This window comes from Nannospalax galili, unplaced genomic scaffold, assembly GCF_000622305.1.
Source record: "Nannospalax galili isolate Female #2095 unplaced genomic scaffold, S.galili_v1.0 scaffold1175, whole genome shotgun sequence".
NCBI classification, from domain to species: Eukaryota; Metazoa; Chordata; class Mammalia; order Rodentia; family Spalacidae; genus Nannospalax; species Nannospalax galili.
This window is the reverse complement of record NW_008336056.1, coordinates 43,825-58,139: the sequence shown is the minus strand read 5'-3', so window position 1 is coordinate 58,139 and position 14,315 is coordinate 43,825. Positions and strand designations below refer to the sequence as shown.

Genomic DNA, 14,315 nt, shown 5'->3' with positions numbered 1-14,315 from the left:
CCAGTGAGAGAATATCTTTATATATTAATCTCATCTAGGAATATTGAACTCTTCCCTTTAAAGGACTTGTTTTTATAATGGGAGAGTAAACTCAGTGGAAAAGAACTTTGCTGTGGTTTTATTGCCTTTTCCTCCCCTAAAAAGTACAATTCTCTTTTCATTTGATGTTTCCTGCATGTTGTTTTGCCTCTTTGGATACATTTTTTAAATGTAAGCTCATTAATGGCAGTTAGCACTTGTGTTTTGTAGTCTTAAATCCCTGTTGCCAAGATTGAAAGGCTCCAGTAGGCTGATTCACAGTGCCGAACACCTGGCCTGTTGCCCTTTCTCGAGATATTTACTTTTTTGGTTTTATTTAATTTTTTTACATGTATGAATGTTTTGTGTGCATGTGTTTAAGTGTGCCCATGAATGCAGTGCTCATGGAGACCAGAAGAGGCTGTTGGATCCTCTGGGACTGGATTTACAATGGTTATTAGTCACCATATGGGTGCTGGGAACCAAACCTGGGTCCTCTATAAGAGCAGCCAGTACTCTTAATCCCTGAGCCAGCTCTCCAACCCCAATATTTACTTTTTTGAGAAAAGGCTTTTTAATCTGAGATTGTGACTCTGGCAGTTAATACTGGAACCTTCTGGCATGTGTATACACTGATGTTCTCAGAGAATGATGGACATAACTAAGAAATTTGTTCAAAAGTGATTCCATTGTTATTTTTTCTTCTGAGCAAACCTTTGTGTTTTATGTACACCTAAAATGCTTGTGTCTGTCTTTACTAAGGCCAGTAAGAGCTAGTACACACTTTATAGACAGCATCACAAAGAGCTTAACTAGGATCATGGATTCTGAATTTATTTTGCCTTATAAATTTGTTTTATGGGAGATTTCTGGTTAAGATGACAAAGCAAAGACATTTGTGTCTTCATCTCCAAGAAGCTTATTCCAAGGTAACAATGTCACGAAGCATAAATATCTTTGAAGAGAGTAGGGAACAACTGAAATCCTAACATAATTTAGAAGAAAAAATAGGAAGATTGGCAAATAACTTCTCAGAAGAAAGAGATCATGTGCGATCTCTCATTGGCCTGGAGCTCACCAATTAGGCTAGGCTGGAATTAAAGGTGTGCACCATCAAGCTTGGCCTAAGATTTTTATTATTTGTGTGTGTGTGTGTGTGTGTGTGTGTGTGTGTGTGTGTGTGTTTGAGAGAGAGTTGGCCGTGGGTCACAGGCTTTGTTGGTAAGGTGCCTTGCAGAACTCTGAAAAGCCTCAAGAGTTAGGGAACAAGGACCTTGGAAATCAGGAGCAAGACAGGAACTGAAATAGAAGAATGGTTTGACTTCACTAGTGAAATGCCCAGGACCTCCCCTCCCAGCCAGTAGCTAACCAACTTCCCTGTCTAACCTCTGCTAAACCATGTGTGTCCAGACGCCCTGGACTATTGTGCAAAGGAATGCAAGATGAGTTTCCATTCTGAAAGCAGGGCAGCCTGGCACTGAGCACTGAGGCTTCCTTTCCCATCCACCCTACCTTCATCCTCCACTTCCAGCTCACGCAGCAGGCAAGAGGTAAAGGAGCCCTCTCTGGAGAGCTGGAGCACCTGGAGCAAGGACGTGACAACAGGGACATTTAACAGGGCCCAGTGAAGAAGCCTGTCTTCTCTACTGGGAAGCCTGCAACTCATAAGCAGAAAGTTCCTTATGAGCTGATTGTGGTGACACAGGCTGGTAGAATACCCTGAAGGGGCAGAGGCAAGAGGATCATGACAGTTATCTAAAGACTTTTTGCAGTGTTAAGTATGTGCACCGTGCCAGGGACCAATAATAGATTTTCAAAAACAGCTGTAAAAATTGAAAACTGATAGAGACCAAAACACCCAACCATGGTGGAAAATAGAAACTCAAGAAGATAAGACTATGTGGTGAATGACAGAAAACAAAAACCCACAAAGCCGTAGTGGCACACACCTGTAAACCCAGCACTTGGGAGTCAGAGGCAGGAGCATCAGGAGTTCAAAGCCAGTCTTGGATGTCTAGTGAGTTAGAGGCCAGCCTGGGCTACATGAGACCCTGTAAAAACAAAAAGAACTTCCTAAAACTAAACTAAGCCTCTTCAGAGAAGTAGGATATTAAATCCATGAAACAAGAATAACATGGCATTTCAGTGGTGCCATTAGAGAATAATGAAGAAGTCATAGAAATATACACACAAGGGGAAAGATGGACGGATACTGGAAAGTAGATAAAAGGAGCTCTGACCAAAGGTAACAAAATTACAGAATCAGTCTGGGAGCTTTCTGTTAAAATGAGATTCAGAAAGTGAAAATAGAAAAACACTGAAGGAAAGTTATCAAATCAAATTAAGAAAATTCTCTAGAAAAAAATTGAAAACCTACCATTCTGAATTCAGCATAATACATTCAAAAAAGAGACCAGGCTAACACTGTAAATTTTAAGAAAACCAGGAATAAAGAAAAGATACAAAATGTTCTAGAGAGGAGAGAAATATGCTGTATATGAAGAGTATAGAATCAGAGTGGCCTGGACCAGTCATGAGCATTGGAAACGGGAAAATAATAAAACTGTGACCTTCAGAGTTAAAGTCTTAGAAAGTGTACCTAGGCAGTGTGCCAATCCGTTCAATGGGAGGGATTATAAACACATGCTTTTACTGTGTACACACACCAAACATTTTTACTTCTCATGCATTGTTTCTAAGGAAGACACTGCTCTACCAAAAGAAAGCACTAAAGCAGTAAAGGCAGGAATACAGGAAACTAGGCACCTTTAATGAGAGAAAGACAACCTCAAAGGGGAGGAAAAGTTCACAGTTAACAGCTGTGCGGGCAGCCAAGAGCCTCTCCAGTCCTGAGCAAGCAGAAAGATGGGGCCCTGGAAGAGTAACTGGAAAAGAAGACAGAGGTAATCTGGGAAGCTTGGACTTGTAGAGCATTTTATTGAATGATTTACATAAATATAGAAAGGTTTGAGATTTAGTTAGATTTTTCAAGGTACGAAGCAAAAGCCAGGCATGATGGTGCATACCTTTAATCCCAGCACTTTGGAGGCAGAGGTAGGTGCATCTCTGTGAAATCAAGGCCAGCATGGTCTACATGGGGAGTATCAGGACAGTTGGGGGCTACTGGGAGACTGAAAAAAAAAAAAGGAAAAAGAAGCAAAGCAAATGAAAAAAAATTAAACTGCCAGACATAAGTATAATAAATTAATTAATCACAGTAAAGTGTTTGGTGCAACCGTATACAATATTTATGTGGCCATAATACTGAAAATACTGAACACAGATTTAAGCAAAATTGAGATTGAAGCTGGGAGAGAAGAGATGTAACAATGGCTAACATTATTACCTACTAACATGGGAAATTAGTAGATACAGTTTTAAGTTGTTGAAGAAATAATAGCATGCATATATTATTTAGAAGTATGGAGAGAGATTTTGGATAAAATAGCTACAATTGTTGAAAGGCTTTAGGGAACCAGACGTTGTACGAATAGGAAAAAAATGAGACTGCTGTTTATCATAGATTTAGTACTTTGATTAAAAATAGCATTTTATAAGTAGAACACCTATAAATATGTTCATCTCATGGGTTAAATATTCTAGAAGGTCTTGTCTTTCTTATGATCTTTCCTGTTTGTTTTCTAGGTGTAGCAAGTATATGCTGCCTATTTACAGTGGGCATGAACTCTTTTTCAGATAACTCTTGTCATCTGGGCTGTGATTCGAATTGGACCAAATGGCTGTGACAGCATGGAGTTTCATGAAAGCGGTCTACTTCGCTTTAAGCAGGTGTCTGACATGGGAGTGATCCATCCTCTTTATAAGAGCACAGTAGGAGGCAGGCGGAATGAGAACTTGGTCATCACTGGCAATAACCAGCCGGTAAGTTTCCACACTAATCAAGTATGTAGATGGTAAAGGGGCAGTAGTCAGCAATTCTTCATGAAAACCTAGAGCTTTCCTTTAGAAAAAATTAATATTCATTATGTATTCATAAATGTATCCAATATTCATAAATATTCAACATTTGATAATGTTGCCTTTATGATCTATTTGTAGAGTTAGTACTTAATATTCTAGATTTTGTTCAGTGGGAGCATTGACTGTTGTAATTAGTATAAGAATAGATAGATCATTCCTTTCTGTGTTAAGAAGCCTTTATAAAAGCTTTAGAAAGGCCAGATTCTGAGAATCTGGAAGAGAAATGCCACACAGGTCAGTGACAAGTGATGCCAAGCATCTGCTAAGACAGACTTTTAACTGAGTGAAACCTCAAGGGTTATCTTGGGCCTTGAACCACATTCCTATGACCTATGTTTTTGTGCACTCAGTCACATAATAATATGAATGTATAAGCCTTCATTTTAAAGTTGTATATTGCACAGTTTTATGGGGAAGTGTTTGGAGTTAGACTTTTGCTGTTGTCATGTTTTATAGTGTTCTTAAAAATACCACTCTTCATGAAGTCGTTAGTAGTTTTCTTTGAAAACATATTCACAATAAAGTACTTTTCTGAAGATTGTTTTTCAGCAAGGGACAACAAAGCTCAGTGTAGAAAAGAACAAAACTTCTATTACGAGTGACATCGGTATGCAGTTTTTCGACCCAAGAACACAAAATATCTTATTCAGCACAGACTATGAAGCTCATGAGTTTCATCTGCCAAGTGGAGTGAAAAGTTTGAATGTTCAAAAAGCATCAACTGAAAGGGTATGTTTTATTGTTTTCACATTACTAATGGAGAATGATTGTCTGAAACTATCCAGTGGGAGAGACAGTGGCTTGTAAGAACATGCTCCAGAACACTCTAGCCTGCGTGAGTGTTAGCTGGTTCTCGCTTTCATATTAATTCCCACATTTATGAAATCTCATGGTTGGAACTTTCATTTCTATACCTATGATAATAATTCTCACATTGATGAATTGTTTTTTATATTTGTCTAAATTTTTAGATTACCAGTAATGCAACCAGTGATTTAAACATAAAAGTTGATGGGCGTGCTATTGTGCGTGGAAATGAAGGTGTATTCATTATGGGCAAAACCATCGAATTTCACATGGGTGGAAATATGGAGTTGAAGGCTGTGAGTATTTTTTAAAGAATTTAAGATAATTGTTAGGTTCTTTGATACATAAATCTATATGTGGAATAGTATATAATTATTTTAAATGATTATTTTTTGTTATGGTGAAATGTTCTAAATGTGTTGTGAAGAGAAAGTTATAAAATAACTTATGAATTATCCCACTTCTTTCAGAACATATTAACGTTTATGACAATCTGGAAGGATTTAGTAAAATGTCAACACCCTGGAACTGGAGTTACAGGTTGTAAGCCTCCTGATATGAATACTGGGAACTGAACCCTGGTCCTCTGCAAAAGTAGCAAATGCTTTTCAAGACCCATATGAAACAGGGAAAAAGAGGTCCTAGAGGGTTCTTAGTCTCATTCATAAAATAATTAATAATGGACCCAAATGGAAGCTTTTAGGGCAATTTTATTAGAATTTTAAGGAAAATCCTCAGAGGGCAGGGGAGCTGGTAATCAGCTCCCTTGGGGAGGAAAATGGAGGGGTGAAGGAAAGAAAGCCATGAAGCCTTGCAGGTTTAGAGCCTGCATTGAGGTCAGACATGTGGCTGATTGGTAGCCACATGGCAGGGAGAAGGAAGTTTCAGAGAAAAAGTAAAGAAATACAAGATTCTAGGGCAGCCCAAAGTATTAAAGAAAGCATGGTTAGAAAAGGGATATGAAGAAGAAAAGGAGAGATTACACTTTCTGAAGAATTCAGAAACATGGGAAGACTTACAGAGACCTACATGCCTGTGGCCAGTCCAGAAACTCTGGGAGGCAGGAAAAGTCACCGTCTCATTAACGCACTAGGTATTCTGCCTATCTATTTAGCATAACTTAAGGCAAACCTGCCTGCCTAGGGGTGATGCTATGACCAGATGATTGACCAGTGAAACTGGAAATGTGTGTCTTTCAACAGGTATACTAGAGATTTTATAGTCTTGACCAGTTCATCTATGGAGTTATTTGCTCCTCTAACACATACAAACTCAAACCAGACAAAAACCAACAGAGAACTGGAGAAATGTGCAGGAGGCCCAGTCCTTAGCAGAGGAACTATTGGCAGCTGATCACTGCTGGGTCAGGGATCAGCTGACCTAGCAGTAACATGTAAGGTACATATTGGTCTTCTTTAAGGGAGAGACTCTAAATAGGTTGACCAGGCTTCCAGCGGATGAGCTCACACCGAGGGACATCTGGGTACACAAACTTGACTCGATAGGCTTCAACATATATCACAGAATGTATGAAACCTAGTGAGCAGGCTATGGGGAGTGTAGGTAGGGAAAGGGTCTAAATATGATTAAGATCTATTGTAGGAAATTAAAAAATACAATAAAAATATATATTGAAAAAGTGAAACTTTTGGGGAAAAAAAGAGCAGCAAGTGCTCCTAACTGCTAGATCTCTCCAGCCTCCTCATTTTTATCTTTAACTGACATGTAATGTACATATTTTTGGGGTACATTGTTTTCATATATGATTAAATTTGAGTAATTTAATTAGCCTATCACTAATCTCATATTTACCATTTCTTTAAGAGCATTCAAAATAATCTCTCACGCCTATTTTTAAATGTAAAAATACTGTTAACTTTAGTCACCCTTCACCAATTACAGTTTCTTGAAATTGCTTAAAAAACAATTTAAAGAGAGTAAAATTAAATGACCACAAGATGGCGGCATTGGAACAAATGGAAAATGGGTTCCTTAAACATCATATATTCTGAACCGGGGTGAGTGTCTATTCTGAAAATTTGGATTAAGGATTCTCAGCCAGTAAAGTCTATGCAAATATTCCAAAATAAAAATAATCAGCTCAGAAGTCTGAAATAGTTATAGTCCCAGGCACTTCAGATAAGAGCTACTTACTCACCCTGACTGCCGCTGCATAACAAATCAGCCATTTCTGCTACTTTACAGCACTCTGTAAGTCCCTCCCTAGATGACTGGCACATTTGGAACTTCTGCCTTGACATCTCCTCTGAACCAGGATTCCCTTACCCAGCTACCTGCTTCCCTTCTCCACTTCCTTATCTGCCAGGCATCTGAAGTCTAGCCAGTCTAAAATCTTGGTGTCCTGGCTCCTCCCCAAACATGGATTTATCAGTGCTCCTCTCCTGTAAACCATTAGTCCAGCAGCAAACCCAGCTCCACCTGCAGAGGCCGTGCAGAGCCTAGCTGCTCACTCCTCCACCATCATCACCACGGCATAACTGCCATCATTTTCTGCCTGGATGTTAGAACAGCCTCCTGACTAGCCTTCACTGTCTAACCCTCATGCTGTAGTCTTTGCTCTGCCCAGCAGCCAGTGGCCTCATTTTAGTTATTTGGGGTTTTTTTGTTTGTTTGGGGATTTTGTTTTTGTTTTTGTTTTGAGACAAAATTTCCCTGTAGCCCCACCTGGCCTGGAACTTTCACTACACCTGGCTTAGTTTTTTTCGTTTGTTTGATGACCAAAGTAGGATCTGAATTTTTTTTTTTTTTTTTTTTTTTTGAGATAGGTCTCAGCATGCACCCCCAGGCTGGCCTAAACTCAAGATGCTTCTGCCTCAGCCTCCCAGTGCTGGGATTGTAGAATGCTAGGCTTACAGGCATCTGCTACCATATCTGGTTCAGAGTGACCTTTCAAAAACATCACATCACTTCCATCATCCTATCACCCTCTAAACGGTTTCCCTTCAAATTCCAAGTAAAATCCAAAGTCCATTCTCCATATTTACAGGTCTGATCCCTCATGTCCTACCAGTAGCCCCTTTACCCTGTGTGTTTCAACCATGCTGACCTCCTTATGCCAGGCACATCTTCACTGGGGGCCCTTTGCACACAGTATCCTCTACTCTGAATACCCTTCCCCAGTTATCTACGTGCCCCACCCCCTCACTTCTTAGTTTCTGTTGGAATGTGACCCTTATCAGAGAAACCTTGTCTGACTTCCCTGTGTGTAAAATAGTACCTGGCCATCCTCTGCTTCTGTTTGTTTTTCCCCATAACATTTTCCCATCTGATGTCCTATAGATTCTATCTGTTCATGGGTTTATTGTCTGTTCTACTCCATTAAGTGTCACTCTGTGAGAACTTGGTCTTTGAGCATTTTATTTACTGCTGTATCCTAGCTCCTAGGATGGTGTGTGATGGCTATTTAGTAATTAGTTGTTGAGTGGGAAGGAAGGAAAGAGGGGAAGGAGGAAGACAGGCAGAGATAGGAGGCCGGGGAGATGGCTCAGCTGGCGAGTTGCTTGCCACATGAGGATGTGAGTTCAGATCCCCAGCACTCATATAAAACACTGGGCACAGCAGTGGTGCATGCCTGTAATTCTTGCAATGGGAATGCAGACATAAGTGGATAAGACCGCCTAGCCAAATGGCTGAACTCCAAGATCAGTGAGAGACTGTCTCAAAAACATGATAGAAAGCAATTGAGAGAGTCGAAGTCTACCTCTAGGCTGTACATGCACATGTGTACAACACACACAAACATGTGTTTACACAGAGAGAGAGAGACAGAGAGACAGAGACATAAGATCCTACCATATAAGAATGTGTCTGGAGCTGTGGCTTTGAAGAAGAGATCTTCAGATAGTTCCTTTGAAAGCCTGCTCTAAAATTATATGATTTTAATCTTTAATTGAATTTCTATTAATTAAAATTAGTTTCCTCTAAGAGAAAAACAGTCTATCTTCAGAATGTCAACATCAGTTAGTAACTTCCAATTCTCTTAGGAGTTAAAAGTGAAAATAACATGAGACTCTGTCAACATCAATCTTACAGTGCACAGGTATTTGGATGTGATTTCAACTAGTAATTGCAAGCTTTGTTGCAGGTTTGTTGACATGCAGGATGGGCTGACTAAACAGAGGAGTCACTGGTTGAATCTCAGTGTCTGTTTTGGTTTTGTTGTTGTCATAAATTGTTTTGGTCATCACTTACTCTCTCTGTGCCTTCTTTCCATGTTAACATTCCAGTAAGTTTTGTTTAGTTTAATAACTTTCTTCTGTACCTATGTGGAGGTAACTAAATCATATTATCCTCATAGGAAAACAGTATCATCCTCAATGGAACTGTCATGGTCAGCCCAACTCGTCTACCCAGTTCCTCCAGTGAGGACCAGTCTGGGAGTGGTGACTGGGTGCGCTACAAGCTCTGCATGTGTGCTGATGGGACTCTCTTCAAAGTACAAGTAACAGGCCACAACATGGGCTGCCAGGTCTCAGACAACCCTTGTGGAAATACTCATTAGAAGACACCTATAAGTCAATATGTTCTGATCTCAACTTGACCTTTTCTTTTTTAAGAATGCATGTAAACCGTGTTTCTACAGTTTGCGATAACTCACTGTAATATTTTAACTGGAGAGTACTACTGTATTATGTGCCCTCCATATTTAAGATATGTTTTATTAAGATGCACTGATCTTCAAAGGACAGTACTATTATGAGGCATTAATAAAATCAAAATTAATGTTTGAGGTGTTTTTAACATCCTGCTATCTCTTGCTGAAGCCACTGTGAAGACTCACTCTAGGTAAGCTTCTGGTCATTTATAATGAGGATAGACTCACTAATAGAGATGTTTTGAGGGTCCAGCATCACTGTTTCATGCTCTGTCTTTTGGCTTCTAAAAGGAAGCACACAGTTTTTTAGTGCATTAACTGAAGCCATGCTTTCACATTCAACTCATTAAAGAATTTTTATACATGTGAGGTCATGTGAAACTATGGTTCCTTAGTTTTGCCCTAAAGAAATACTCTGTCATGCAATGTTTACTTGAAATTATGACACATAGTGTTTGCAATGTGTAGACATTAGAACACAATCTCAGTTTTAACTTTTAAGTAATAACAGTAGCTGTCCTTTATCAAGCATCTTGCCAGGTGTTGTCCTAGGCATTGCACGCTTCATTTCCTGAATTCTTACTGCACCTCTACAAGTATTATTATCCCAGCTTTACTCATTAGGAAACTGAAGATCAGAGAAGTTAAGAAACCTGCCTAACATCACATAGTAAAGAGTGGTCTTGGGATTGGAATTCAGGCTCAATTCCAACCTTGATGTACCTGATTCCAAATGCTGTGTTCTTTTTTACTATCCGCACTGAACTTTCAGTTATTTAAAACTCTAGAAAGATGAAAAAGCCTAATTCAGACTTACCTAGTAAGGTAGGAATCAAACAAAATAAGTGTGCTATTCTAGTTCAAAGACAAATCTGTTAGCAAAAAAGTGACCAATCACTGTTAGATTTTAAACTATCTTGAGCTAGTTTAAGCTAATTCTATAGACAGGTCCACTTGATCCCGTTGGCACACTGGAGCATCTGAATGGGTTACAGAAAGACCAGGGTATTTTGCCCTTAGCCCTGGGCAGCTCAGTGTAAAGTGGGGAGGCCATAGCCCTGACAGGCTCTGCTGCTCAGGAACAGCCTGATTTGTTTTCTCCAGTGTCCCATGCCCATACCAATATCACCCTTTTAAAGTGTGCTATGCCTAGAATCTAAGTCAGTATACACTGGACTAAAGGTGCCAATGCAGGAGATGATGCAGCTAAATATAAAACTTTACCTCTGCTCCTCATGTCACTGTCTCATTGTGATTATTTACAGCCCTCAAGTCAGTTGATTCTTAGCATATTTAATACTTGAGTTGAAAGGAATTCTCTGATAATTCTCTGATATTACTGAAATACACAGGATCAGGGGTAGAACTCAGCATACATGGCTGTAAAATAGACAGTAAGCCAGTACCCTAGGCCCAGCCTGCACTAAAAGGCAACTGTATTCCATCATGGTCAGTTAGAATTGTATGGATGAGAAAATCAATGCACAAAACAATTTGTACTCAATATTGCTGACTCTGTCTAAAGAAAAACTGAATACCTCAGAGATTGTGAACTCAGTAAGTCAGGTTGAACTAAGAATTGACTTGTGACCTGACACTGAGTAGTTTTTTTAAATGAAGAGAGACAGTGAGATTTATACCTCTGGATATATTCAGTATCACTTAATACATAACTGATACTCAAAAAAGAACATTTGAATTCTCACTTCCATGTTCAGTGTGTTTTTAAATTGTACATTTGTTACTTGTGTTTTCTATTTAGATTGTTTTGAGAGTTTCTCTAAATAAATATTTTTACTAAAACCACAGAACACTATATTACAAAGTATTATTTATTAAATGCAGTTCATGAAAAAAGAATCTATTTTAGTGTCTCCTTGAGAAATACTTGTGTTTGTGATGCATCACCATTGGTCACTTTGACATGAGAAAACATTTTGATGCTTTATAAAACGGGCTGTTCCTGGGTATAGGCATCTTAGGATGTACGGCAGGCAGCCCCTGCCTTTCCATGAACTGTAGACCTGGAAATTTCACTGGGAAGCATGCCAAGAACAAACACCCCCTTCATCTGTGACCTCCCTGATTCGCAGTAAAACCTCAGCAGCTCAGTTTGGCCACCAGAGGGTAGTTTTACACCAATGGAAAATGTTCTGTTCCTTTCCCTGACTTGGGGGAGGTGAATGACAAGTGGGAGGAAGCAAATGATGGAGGAACAAAGGCATTGCTTGTTCAAGGACAGTTTTCTAGAAGTGAGGAGCAATGCAAGGAGGGGCAAAAGAAATACAGAATTCCTTAGAGAATGTCCAGTGGGCAGAGGGGAAAAATACAAGGAGCTACCATACATCACCTGCAATATTTTAAATTATACTTACTGGTAATCTTGTTGCATTGTGAAAAAAGCAAAATAAACTTTGTGCCGTCATTTTAGTGATGAAAGGTGGAACGTCTACCTGGTTTTGAATGAGTATTTTTAAGGGCGTTAAAATCACTGTGCTAAACTTGACACAGAGACCATTGAAATGCTAATCATTGTAGTAATCTTTTGAATGTTGTCGAGAGAGCCAAAGGTTACAAGTTATGCCATATGAAAATAAACATATAAATGTGCTTCAGATTGCTAGCTTGAGTTTCAGTTTCAGTTTATGGTAACTTGATGACCTCTGTTTACAATAAAAAATTATTTGAAATTTGTTGGCAATTTCATAATGACTATGTACTGACAAGCTTCTTTATCATGAACACAGTGAACTGGAACATGGCTGGAAAATGGGGCACTGTGATCTGTTTGTATAATCTCTGGAGTCAGGGGTAGAAAACTGCATTCTAATGTAGGTAGTCCTACTCTCTGTGCCTTACAGAAGCCTCTCCCCAGTGTCCCAGGGGAGCATGCACACTCATTGTGGCACTAGTCAGAGATGAAAGGGCTGGTCGCAGAGCTGGCACAGGGTTAAGATGGGTGGAGTCCTGAGAACTCGGGTCTAAAATCCCCACCTGCCTAGATCCAGCTATAGAAGATCTGGAAATCACCCACGGCTCCTAAGGTATGCCTCAGGAGCATGTCCTTTCTGCAACTCGTCCTCACCCAAAGAACCTCTCTTGCTTTTTTCCTCCTCTTTTTCTAAATTCTTAAAGTAGAATGAATTTTCATTTCTTCTCTACCTTGGTTCGTCCTATTACCATCCTCCCTCTCACTCTCTGGTACATGCATGTCTGTATCTCTGTTCTAACTTCTGTTTCTAGCTGCTTCCTCACACTTCAGTTTGACTATGACTACTGAAAGACTTACATTCTACTTCATTGTTTCTACTTTCCTCCGGAGTTTTGCTTTGGAGTTCTCGGTGGTTTCTTACCTGATGCATCGACCTTGGCATGTTATATAAACAAGGTTTCTTCACACATTAATACTTTTCATTTTAAATCTAAATTTCTCCTAATCTAGCTGTTTGGAACTCAAATCTATTCATATACCAGTCTTTTCAAACTGGAAAGAGCCAGACTATAAAAATGTTTCATTTATAACCCTTAAAGCGATTTTTTTAACCACATCTTTCTGTTCAGCACTGCAAAGTAATGTGTGTATTTCTGATAGCTGCATATTTTTCCCTCATGTTGCATTAGCTTGACATACAATTCTGTGCATACTGGCTGCAGCTTTAATGTTGAAACAAATCTATCTCTGGGAAAACAAACTCAGTTTCTGGTATTGCATAAAGGGTACACTATAAATCACTGCTTGTTGTAGGGCACCTTTGCAGTTATGTACCTAAATTTAGATGCCCTCTGAGGAATGGGAGAATTGACTTTGTATGAAACAAAATTTAAAAGTTGCATTTAGAATGTCCTTTGAGCCGCACATTCAGTCATACAACAGAGTATAGTCAGTGACAGGCTCCAGAATGTTAAAACTATGAAACACAGATGTGTTGACAGGGGGTCATTACCTTCTTTTTGCTTATGAAACAGACACAAAACAGTGTGGGATGGTATTGACATACTGTCAAATTAGATGTTACTGTACGCATTTGTTCTTTCAATATTTACTGAAAGTGAAATATTTGTGAAAGTGAAAGACAAAATAGAGGCTAGAGCAGAGAAGAGGTTTTCAGGCCCTAGGAATTGAGACTGACAGGTGTATAGGATTCAGACTGGGGAGGGGAAAGGCATTAGTCTTGGAACTAATAGGAGAGGAGTGGTTTTTAGTATGAGGCAAACATAGTTCTTTGCCTGTGCCACATCTTGCAATTACTCCACATGAATTTATCAAATATGTCTCATTGGGCTAACTAGATTATGTGGAGATTTTGAAGGAGAGAAATACATAAATAAAATGGTATTATGGAAAAATAATCCTTATGAGTCGCCTACAGTGGAAAAACCACAAAAGACAAGCTTTGGTTCTAGTCATAAAATAATCAAGCATTTCCTTTGTGCCTTGCCCTTTCTATTGCTACGGGAGGTTCACAGTTTAGTGTAACTGTGTCACTCATGTGATAAACCACATGCCAGTGTTGTAGATAAGTATAAGACTTTGCCCCATACTAATAACTAGCAGCAGGATGGAAAAGTGTTTCCTGTGGCTAAGTTTGACTCATTCAAAGCAGACTACAAGCTGAACACTACTGGGAAAACAAATGCAGAGGTGAGGGTTTGATAAATATGTATTTTCTGAAAGAGGGCACCTTTCTTCTAAACTGTTCATAAATGAAATTTTATTCTATAACCTTACCTTTTGGGTAGCAACCTTTCAATTCCCCAGTTCCTAAGAAATCAAATGTTCACTTGAATTGGCAAGGAAATCAGAATAGTTCCTAAATCTTAAATTGAAAATGAAAATTTCTGTTGCTTATTTTTTTTTACATATGCTATTTTGAATGAGTCAATTTATTTTTCT

The 14,315-nt window shown here is 39.1% G+C and overlaps 1 protein-coding gene across 1 annotated transcript in view; it reads left to right on the top strand.

Annotated features, from left to right (window-relative positions):
* The window catches only part of Sgcb (sarcoglycan beta), a 17,864-nt gene extending 6,637 nt beyond the window's left edge, over positions 1-11,227 (top strand). The window contains exons 3-6 of the mRNA XM_008830836.3: positions 3,715-3,900; positions 4,537-4,728; positions 4,971-5,102; positions 9,125-11,227. Of these exons, the coding sequence (XP_008829058.1) occupies positions 3,715-3,900; positions 4,537-4,728; positions 4,971-5,102; positions 9,125-9,328 (714 nt within the window). The 3' untranslated portion in view covers positions 9,329-11,227. The remainder of the gene's footprint in view (positions 1-3,714; positions 3,901-4,536; positions 4,729-4,970; positions 5,103-9,124) is intronic.
* Positions 11,228-14,315: the final 3,088 nt, after the last annotated feature.